Source organism: Poromitra crassiceps (assembly GCF_964638095.1).
Source record: "Poromitra crassiceps genome assembly, chromosome: 9".
Taxonomy (NCBI): Eukaryota; Metazoa; Chordata; class Actinopteri; order Beryciformes; family Melamphaidae; genus Poromitra; species Poromitra crassiceps.
The window spans coordinates 53,840,026-53,851,181 of NC_139630.1; the positions used below are offsets into that span (position 1 = coordinate 53,840,026).

At 46.9% G+C, this 11,156-nt stretch overlaps 2 protein-coding genes across 2 annotated transcripts in view; both read right to left on the reverse strand.

Moving 5' to 3' along the window:
- LOC310782399 (AT-rich interactive domain-containing protein 1B-like) overlaps positions 1-749 on the reverse strand; it is a gene marked incomplete at its 5' end in the record, with an annotated part of 55,244 nt that extends 54,495 nt beyond the window's left edge. Inside the window, 1 exon segment of the mRNA XM_083643063.1 lies at positions 60-749. Within this exon segment, the coding sequence (XP_083499189.1) occupies positions 60-749 (690 nt within the window).
- A 7,018-nt stretch (positions 750-7,767) lies between these two features.
- Positions 7,768-10,472, reverse strand: LOC310782645 (E3 ubiquitin-protein ligase TRIM35-like). Its single transcript, XM_083643344.1, has one exon. The coding sequence runs from the start codon at positions 10,452-10,454 to the stop codon at positions 9,075-9,077; it is 1,380 nt and encodes a 459-aa protein (XP_083499470.1). The 5' UTR covers positions 10,455-10,472; the 3' UTR covers positions 7,768-9,074.
- Between the last annotated feature and the right edge of the window lie 684 nt (positions 10,473-11,156).

Consider the following 11,156-nt stretch of genomic DNA (forward strand, 5'->3'; position numbering starts at 1 on the left):
GATTCAGATGAGCCGATTAGCTACAGCAGAGGACTGTGGTGTGTTGACGTGTTGTTTACCTGGGCTCTGCCGCTGCCCCCCGGGCTCAGGGAGCTCATTGCGGGGTGGCTTCTCTGTGCTCCTCCCCTGGGCCAGCCGTACTGCGAGCCTGGGTCTCTAGCCTGCAGCCCCGGGCTCTGCTGCTGCTGCTGCTGGGCTGAGGGACTGCTATAATCCTGATATCCACTTCCATAGCCTCGCATCATGGGGCTCGGAGACGTCAATAACTGGTTCAGAGTCGGGGTGGCCCCTGACGGGTGCTGCAGAGGAGGAGGAGGAGGACCCTGCTGCCCGGGGAACCTCTGAAACATTACCGCACTACCACCACCTCCACCCGGGGAGGCGGCAGCAGCAGCAGCCATAGCCGCTTTGCCCGGGCCCATGGAGCTGTTCCCCTGCCGTGAGGGGCTCATCATAACGTTACCTCCATAGCCACCGTGGCCGTAGCCGGGTCGATAGTTGGGGTAGTGGCTGCTGTAGCCTTCGTGCTGGGGGTTTTGAACCTGGTCCATGGTGCTGCTGCTGCTGTGTACCGAGAGCGCTGCTGCTGTTACCCCGGTCCCTGCGCTTTGCTGTCCGCCATGTTGATCAAACCAAGGCCCTCCTCTTCCATTCCCATAATAATGATTAAACTGGGTCCCGCTTGGAGGAGGGTTGTTGTCGCTGGTGGTGGTGGTGGTGGTGGTGGTTGATCCCAGGCTGGCATCCATCCGCTCCCCGTCCTCTTCATCACTTTGATTCAGCTGCTCCTCTGCGCGGAGGATGTTTTCTTTTCCTCCATGTTGGCCCAAATTCCCATTCTCTGCATGCGTCTCTCCTTGTTGGTTGTTGTTGTTGTTTATGTTATTGTGAAATTGCCGTTGTTGTTGTTGTTGGTGGTGCTCCCGGATAAACTGGCTGAGCGGTGGAGGTGTGTGGCGAGATGATGGAGATGGAGGAAGAGGAGGTCCACCAGCACCACCACTGCTACCGAGGGGTTTCACTCTGTGACCGCCCAGCATCCCCCTCTCCATACCGGCCACCTCAGACACCGACGCCGCTCTTTTCTCACCGGTTTCTCTCCCAACGTTATAGTTTCTGTCAGAACGTGGATCTTCATCAGGATCTACATTATTCATGCTATGGACTCCAGCTGATCCTGGTACAGCAGATCCAGTTTGAAGATGTGGCTCGCTTGTTGTTAAAATCACCGACGTCTTCTTAACGTCTGACACCGGGGCTGATGCCACCTGCGCAGCCATGGTCAGGTGCACATGTCAGGGGCAGGCAGTAGCAGTTCCCAGCAATCAGCCCGGGCGATGCTGGCACCGGGAGGAAATTTACCATGAAAACCCAATTAGCTGCTGCGTTGACGCTACTGCTCCACAAAACACAATTGCGGCGGGATGCTCATCACAGGGTTTTAAAAGATTCAGATAGGCTAATGCATTTTTATTATTAGGCTATTATTTTTATTTTTTATTAATTTTTTTACATTTTGGGGAATTTGCTATTTTTAATGTGATACCCGGCTACATAGGCTACCCTGGCCTACATACAATGTTTATAGCCACCCATAGGCCTATAGCTATAGAGGAGTCTGGCAGTGAGAGTGGTCAGAGAACAACTAAAGAGCTTTAAACCTCATAAAATGGCATTTTAGATTAGATCTATGCACCCAGCTACCAAAGAGAAACAGAATGAAAAAATGTAGGCTATAGCAATCCTACAATATTTTTTATAGAAATATAAATCTTTATTAACCATAAAGTAACTCACTTCCACAGACACTCTATATGAGCCCCTAAGATTATATGAATAGATGGTGATATATAGGCTATATATATTTTGGGAAAGTTGTGTAAAATGTGTTGGCTGTACAGCAATAATAATAATAACACTAATAATAAAAGCATTAGTTAAGGAAACAATTTAAAACATTACATTCTGAATAAAATATCTGCAATGTGCAATCAAAGAGGAAACACGTCTTAAATCTCAGTTTAAATAGCCGGCACTTTGAGTGTTATGTTACTTGACTCGGCTTGGCAATACATTATTAATTTAAATTCACATGTGGTCACAATAAATAAACACTCATTACATTTTTATACAGAATCAAAGGGAAAACATTGCTTTCAGAGAGAGCATGTTGAGCTCTCTATGTGTGTGTGTGTGTGTGGGGGGGGGGGGGTATAGTAACACTGGAAACGACCGAGTCAAGCAGGGGAAGTGTGTCAGAAAGCAGCAGCTCCCAGAAACACACTCAACCAAACACTATGCTACACACACACACACACACACACAGAATGCATTTCATTGTGAATTAAGGTTAGACCGATATACCGGTATGTTATGGGGCCGGTATGGCCTTTTAATCTCAGAATCTCTGAATGTGCCAATTAAGTAACGAGGGAAGATGAGGCGGCCATGATGGAAGGAAGACCTGTGTGGGAATTTAGCCAGGGCACCGGGGTTACAACCTACACCCCCTAAAGCACCAGGGTTACGCCCCCCAGGGCACCGGGGTTACAACCTACACCCCCTAAAGCACCAGGGTTACGCCCCCCAGGGCACCGGGGTTACAACCTACACCCCCTAAAGCACCAGGGTTACAACCTACACCCCCTAAAGCACCAGGAACCTACACCCCCTAAAGCACCAGGGTTACAACCTACACCCCCTAAAGCACCAGGGTTACACCCCCCAGGGCACCAGGGTTACAACCTACACCCCCTAAAGCACCAGGGTTACGCCCCCCAGGGCACCAGGGTTACAACCTACACCCCCTAAAGCACCAGGGTTACGCCCCCCAGGGCACCGGGGTTACAACCTACACCCCCTAAAGCACCAGGGTTACGCCCCCCAGGGCACCAGGGTTACAACCTACACCCCCTAAAAAGCACCAGGGTTACGCCCCCCAGGGCACCGGGGTTACAACCTACACCCCCTAAAGCACCAGGGTTATGCCCCCCAGGGCACTGGGGTTACAACCCACACCCCCTAAAGCACCAGGGTTACGCCCCCCAGGGCACCGGGGTTACAACCTACACCCCCTAAAGCACCAGGGTTACACCCCCCAGGGCACTGGGGTTACAACCCACACCCCCTAAAGCACCAGGGTTACACCCCTCAGGGCACCAGGGTTACAAGCTACACCCCCTAAAGCACCAAGGTTACACCCCACAGGGCACCGGAGTTACAACCTACACCCCCTAAAGCACCAGGGTTACGCCCCCCAGGGCACCGGGGTTACAACCTACAGCCCCTAAAGCACCAGGGTTATGCCCCCCAGGGCACCGGGGTTACAACCTACACCCCCTAAAGCACCAGGGTTAAGCCCCCCAGGGCACCGGGGTTACAACCCACACCCCCCAAAGCACCAGGGTTACACCCCCTAAAGCACCAAGGTTACACCCCCCCAGGGCACCAGGTTTACACCCCCCAGGCACTGGGGTTAGACCCCCCCAGGGTCCCGGCATTACACACTAATTGATCGATCAGTTAATCGTTGCAGCTCTAGTCCCAACTGTCATGGTGCTTTAAATGCTGTTGTTGAGGCCTGACAAGAAGGCAGTTCTGACAAAACACTGAATACTGAGGTTTGGAAGCTTCAAAATGTTAAAAATTTGGAAAGGTATTGAATATCAGCGCAAAATGTCAGCTATATTGGCAGCATTATTTTAAAAAATACCACCCTTCAGAAACTCATATCATTGGAACAAATATGAAATGAGTTCAAATGGACTGAGACTGAACAGTGGCTTTTCACCAAGGAGAGAGACTGATGTATGGTAAAACAGAATGTGCATTTCTGTTCAAACTAATGTTCTGGTAAATCGTTGCTGGTTCAAATCCTGAGTCTGTAAATGTGAAAAGCGAATCAGAAATGCTCAATCCTCCCACAACACTTGAGCAAGGCCGTTCCCAGGTGCATGCACACTCTGTCAGCCTTCACTGGTTCAACCAGTTGCTGTCAGCCTTCACTGGTTCAACCAGGTGCATGCACACTCTGTCAGCCTTCACTGGTTCAACCAGTTGCTGTCAGCCTTCACTGGTTCAACCAGGTGCATGCACACTCTGTCAGCCTTCACTGGTTCAACCAGGTGCATGCACACTCTGTCAGCCTTCACTGGTTCAGTTCCCAGGTGCATGCACACTCTGTCAGCCTTCACTGGTTCAGTTCCCAGGTGCATGCACACTCTGTCAGCCTTCACTGGTTCAGTTCCCAGGTGCATGCACACTCTGTCAGCCTTCACTGGTTCAGTTCCCAGGTGCATGCACACTCTGTCAGCCTTCACTGGTTCAACCAGGTGCATGCACACTCTGTCAGCCTTCACTGGTTCAGTTCCCAGGTGCATGCACACTCTGTCAGCCTTCACTGGTTCAACCAGGTGCACGCACACTCTGTCAGCCTTCACTGGTTCAGTTCCCAGGTGCATGCACACTCTGTCAGCCTTCACTGGTTCAACCAGGTGCACGCACACTCTGTCAGCCTTCACTGGTTCAGTTTCCAGGTGCATGCACACTCTGTCAGCCTTCACTGGTTCAGTTCCCAGGTGCACGCACACTCTGTCAGCCTTCACTGGTTCAGTTTCCAGGTGCATGCACACTCTGTCAGCCTTCACTGGTTCAGTTCCCAGGTGCATGCACACTCTGTCAGCCTTCACTGGTTCAGTTCCCAGGTGCATGCACACTCTGTCAGCCTTCACTGGTTCAATAAAGGTTGGAAAACAGACATGAGGAACAGCAGGGTGGCCTGAGAGTGGAGGGCAATAGACCCATCTCACGGGGGCCATTTTGTGTCGAAAAGGCAGGGTAAACACAGGTGCAAGCCAAACACTAATGAGGGTTTCCAACTCCCATGATTGGAATGTGGAAACCCTCATTAGTGTTTTGCTTTGACCTGTGTTTACCCTGCCTTTTTGACACAAAATGCCCCCCGTGAGATGGGTCTATTGACTCAAGCATCACACTGCCGAAGTGTCTTTGAGCCAGGCAGACACTGAATCCCTGCTGTGGGTTGGTTGTTGTGAAGAACTTTGCGAATCTCTCTTGGAAAGTGCAATGTGTTATACAGTATAGATCCATAGGCTACTTTATAATAACCTGTCCTCTCCCACCTGCTGCTTTGCTAAAGGAACAGAGTTCACACTGACACTATAGAGGGGGACCAGTTTAAAAACTGACTTTTCAACACCAACAGAAATGCAGAACTGTTAGGACTGGACAGAGACAGAGAATAAGTGCATACTGCCCTCTGCTGGCAGTCCTTATTCTTACATCTTATTTTTCACAGCTAGTTTCATTTCAGATCCACACCTTCAAACTGGGAGCTGAACAGCTGGGGCTAAGCAAGAAGTAAGTAAATTTGATTTGCATAGAACTTCTGAGATCTTTGTGAGTCTCAGAGAGGACTCACAAAGTGCTTCAGATGTTAAATACATACAAAAAAATCAATGCAAGACAAGGAACAATGAAATACAAGAGACAGGAACAGCAGAGTTACAAGAATTCAGTCAACACAAAAAGGTTAGACAGGTTAGAGGTCTAAACAGAAGTGTATTTAGCTGCTTTTTAAAAATGTCTACAGAGGCCACAGCTCTGAAGTCCTGAGGAAGAGCGTTCCACACCCTAGGAGCTACAGACTCAAAGGCTTGGTCACCTTTGGTTTTGAGCCTGGTGTGGGGAACAACTTAGTCTTAGGCCCTGGTCAGCAGACCTCAGTGACCTGCTGGGAACATGTGAGTGGAGCAGATCACACAGATATGCAGGTGTCTGACCATGCAGGGCTCTATTACGCAATCACAAGAACCTTGAACTGGATCCTGCTTAACAGGAAGCCAGTGCAAGGAGGCCAAGACAGGAGTAATATGACATGACCAACTTGACCTGGTCAACCATCTGACAGCAGCATTCTGGACCAGTTGGAGGCGGTCCAGAGATGTTCCAGGGGTTCAGTGCCTTGCTCAAGGGAAACTCAGCAGCAGCAGTTATTAAGGAAGGGAGATCTTCTCATTCAGACTGAGGACTGAAGGAAATCCAGGAGCCATGCCACCAGGAAGTGAAAACTAGTTTCCAGTTACAAATCAGCAGGAGGATGAAAAGCATTTGGAAGACTGTAAAGAACCTATAGGACGAATCAGAGAGGCACAGCAACGTGTTCATCTTTCTGTTGGGATGTTAGGCTGCTCGTCTGCAGGTACAAGTCAAGACAAAGAAACCAAATGTTTTCAAAATGCTTTCAGAGTTGAAAAAAGCGTTGCACAAAGATCAAAGGTGACTGTTTCCTTAAAATTGACACTTTTGAAGCAAACAGCTCTTCCACAACTTCTATTTTGTTTTGCACTCCTTGAGCATATATATATATATATATATATATATATATATATATATATATATATATATATATATATATATACAAAACTGAACTAAAACTATGTCTTCTCTCTGTAGTCCCAATCTAACATTTTATGAGAAAAGAGTTTTTCTGTGAACCTTTGAAATATTTTAATATCCAAGAACCCCTCCAAACAGTTAGGTTCTTCAGAGAACCAACCTTGTGCAGCCAAGTTCGTTCCTGGAGGATCCCAGTTGGATCTGGCACTGGCAGTTTACCTGTGGGCTGGAAACAGTTAGTAAACTGTAATTCCGTCTTTCAGCCTGAGGGAGGCGCTGAATCCATGTGATCAAGAAGGAAGTCAGTCAGTGAGGCAGGATGAGGCTGATGCTCGCTGCCTGCAGCTACAGGTTAACAAGTAGGATTCAGAAAGTGATTCTCACCAGAGAGACTAAACAGCTGTATCTCGTTGGTTCTTAATCTGACCTCTACATGTCACTATTTCCTATTCACTAGTATTAATATGAAACTCTAGAACTTTAAGTATCAAAACATTTGTAACAACAACAACAATAATAATAATTCAAGTCAAGTTATTTTATGTAATTTTTTTATTATTTTTATTCAGTCATTATCAATAACAAAATCACAGTATAAACAAAGTTTAAAAAAAAAAGGTATTGCCATGTCAACAGAGTTGATAGGAATTGAATCTTCATCATCTTCACCATCATCATCTTGATCATTTTCATCATCATCTTCAAAGACTCCCTGAGCAGTTCTTTAGTCAAACAACAGAACACAGCTTTGAGAACAACAGAAATATGTTGCTGTTCCATTCCATACAAGTGTTGTTTTTTTATCAGGAAGAGCAAGTTAGAGACAAGCGTCAAACCTTTAGCAACAGGTAATGTAATAAGTAACCTAATGAGTTCAAAATGTAAATTATGATAGCCAACCTGTTAATGTAATAAATCGTGGGATAATGTAATTACAGTAAATCAAAAATATGAAATGTCCCCACAGTCCAGATCGATGCATCAAACTGTAATGTATAACAACAATAATAATAATCATAATCATAATCATAATAATAATCCTATAATAAGATTGAGAAGTGTCCGTGTGTGTGTGTGTGTGTGTGTGTGTGTGCGTGCGTGCGTGTGTGTGTGTGTGTGCGTGCGTGTGTGTGTGTGTGTATGCGTGCGTGCGTATGTGTGTGCGTGCGTGCGTATGCGTGCGTGCGTGCGTGTGTGTGTGTGTATGCGTGCGTGCGTGCGTGCGTGCGTGTGTGTGTATGCGTGCGTGCGTGCGTGTGTGTGTGTGCGTGTGCGTGCGTGTGCGTGTGCGTGTGCGTGTGCGTGTGTGCGCGTGTGTGCGTGTGCGTGTGCGTGCGTGTGCGTGTGTGTGTGTGTGTGTGCGTGCGTGCGTGCGTGCGTGTGTGTGTGTGTGTGTGTGTGTGTGAACAGAATTTGGTCCGGCCACAGCTATGTCGTGTTACATGCGATTGGGCTGAAACCTGCAGGACGTGTAAAGAGCGCGCCTGCCTGCCGTTTATATTTGTCTGTGTGGTTCTGCAATACAAGCCACCAAGAAAAGGAAGACAATCATCTATAAACATAACACCAGTCAACTATCAAATTCAATATTAAATTCAAACATTCACAAATACGACCAGTGCACAGTACTACGGGCCCGAGGAATTATTAAATCAAGTTAAAATGTCACTTAGCTACAAATATACTGATTAGACAGCCCAGTCACATATTAAAATAAAAATTCAGCATTACAGTCCACAGAAATGTACTTAAATATGAACATTTCTGAACAAAAATACATAGCATTTAACTTTTCTACATACATGAATAAACATCATACACACAGAAGGTAATGACAGTGTGAGGTTTAAGTATGTCAAAGTGGGAGTAGGGAGGAGGGGTGGGAGTGGTGGAAGTAGCCTTCTCGACTTGTATCTTTCTCATCACTAGTGGAATACCAATCCCTGTGTGTGACTGGCCATTACTCAGGCCTCGTTAGTTGGCGTCTCCCCACAGGGTTTTCATAGTCCACTTCACTGACAACTTACAACTCCACTCATCTGTCTGCTGCTCCACTCTGGAGCACTATTCACTTGTTAAGCTGTGACGTATGACCTCCCGACAATACTACTTCCGGGTCCAAGCGCCAAGCAGAGAAGCCTCTCTGCCTGGTCAATATGCCGCAGTGCTGTGTCTTTCATTGTTGGAATAGATCCGAGACTAAAAAAACGATTCAACTGTCATTCTACCACTTTCCTTGTGGCGAGAAAGAGAAGAGGAAATGGCTGCAGTTAATAAGGTACGTTACAATTCGGAGAAAGTACGTAGATATCTAAAAATATTCACGGGATCCGCCATAGTTGTTTGAATGAGGCGAATGAGGAGTGGTGCCACTTGGCCCCGGAGGTGAACATGTCCGTGGAACAAAATGTTCATATTTTACATTTCTGTCATTCTGTGGATTCTAGAAACGAACAATGCTGACATTTTATCCTGATGATTGTGTTGGAGTAGATATGAACTAACAAAATAACACACCACAAATACATTCTGCCAAAGCTGAATGATGATTACAGTTGGTGGCATCTAAACACCAGTTTAGTGCATCCAACAGGAATCATAGTCCACCACCCTGCACATCTTCATCATCATCATCATCATTGTCATCACCTTCATCTCTAACTGTGCTGGTCCACTGTTACAGAGACCTTCACTGGTAAAATCCTAAGAGGGTGCACGGTGTGAAAGTATGGAAACAGCCTGTCAGTGAAGGTGTGTGTGAAGGTGTGTATGTGTGTGTTAGTATCAGGATCAGAGAATGACAGCTTTCCTCTGTTCCAGTCCAGACTCACTCTGACCCTCTGGAACTTCTCATTCACTGGGAGAACAGTCTCTGGACCTACCGTGTAACATGTTTTGTATTTACCATTATTTAGTATTATTGTCCATAATCTAGACCATATGTGTACCTTTGACTCTGCTGCCACACCCAGAAACCAGTAGCTAATGTCTCCAACATCAACATCCCAGCTGTGAGTTCCTGAGTTAAAGCCCTCTGAGCCCAGGACATCGGACGCGTCAAACCTCTCTGGGTTTTCAGGAAGCTGCTGTCCCTGTCCACGTCTCACACTGGTCAGATCTTCAGACAGAATTAGTCTTGGACAAGCAGTGTTTGGGTCCAGAATCACAGGAGTGTAGGAGACCATCTCCTTCATCTTGTCCCAGACAGTGAAGCTCAGGTTGCCCAGGTGTTTGGCCTCATCTATCAGAGCTCCTGAGACCAGCTGTGGATCCTCCTGCAGGGGGCGCTGGACTCTTTCCACTGTAGCCTTGTAGTTCTGCAGGAACAAGACATCTTCAGCTCTCAGCTCCTCCTCTATGGCTCTGAGTGTGTCTGAAAGAGCTGCTATCTCTCTGCTCAGACCCTCAATCTTCTCCTTCATTGTCTGACTCTTCTGCTCCTCTTCCTCCCTCAGTGCAGAGATCCTGGCCTCCTCTTCTTCTTGGAGAAACTGGTGAAGCTTCTTAAACTCCTTCTTAATCTGCCTCTCTGTGTTTTGGGCCTGGACCTTAATGTGTTCTGCTGTTTGATCACACGTTCCTTTAACTTTATTAAAGAGCTTCAGTTTCTCCTGTAAGGGCTTCAGTGATTCCTGAAGTTCCTTCTTGTGATGCCGTGCAGCTTCATCGATGGGTCTGATAGTGTGGTTGGTGTGTGTTTCTGAATGCAGACAGACAACACACACTGGCTGCTGATGGTCCAGACAGAAGAGCTTGAGTTTCTCAGAGTGCAGACTGCAGAGAAGCTCAGATCCTGCTGAAGCTCTCTGATCTCTCTCCAGTAAGAAAGCCTCACACAGGTTCTTTAATGCCAAGTTACAAGGTGGATGACGCTTTGAAGATCTTCTCTTACAAATTGGACACTCATGTATGAGTTTCTCTGTCCACCATTTCTGCAGACAGGCTTTACAGAAGCTGTGGCTACATGACAGGACGACAGGATCTTTAAAGATGTCATGACAGATGATACAGGAGAGATCCTCTGATTTGGAAGCCATTTTCTCTCTGAGTGAAGCTGAAAACTCACCAGGCAGACCAGTCAAACAGGAAGTGAGTCAGTCTGATGTGGCACCACTCGCTCCTCTAGAAAGTTCTCTGGAAGTTATTTCACTTTGATTCGTGTTTCTCTAAATCTGTTCAGTGTGCAGTCAGCAGCAGGTTGAGGCAGTATTCTGTTCAGTGTGCAGTCAGCAGCAGGTTGAGGCAGTATTCCAGTATTCCCTCCTGTAGCTGTCGTCCCTCAGTGGAAGTGGTGGCTTTGGTCTGAAGGTGAATCTTATCGTCTGTCTCTCTGCGTGTCTGTTCTCAGTGAGGAGAGGAATAATAACAGCCTGTTTCCTGGTTGATCTCAGGTGAAGCAGATAAGGGGCTGAGCTTTATGACATGCTAAGAATGATTAACAGTCAATGCCATGTGATTTGGCAAATGTGACTCACTCAGGCATCTCGTGCTATGTGCGCTTGATTCCTAGGCTTAGATAGATAGATATCTGTGCATAACCTTCCCCCCTAAGCTCTCAGAGCTAATTAGTATAAATTTTGAGCCATTGCTAGGTCAATTTAAAGTAGATATAGAGAGATGGGCCCCCCTTTTAATTTCAATGTGGGGTAAGGCTAACATCGTGAAGATGACTTGTGTACCAAAGTTTAATTACCTACTTCAGGCACTGCCAATAAGGATTCCTCTGAGGTACTTTAAGC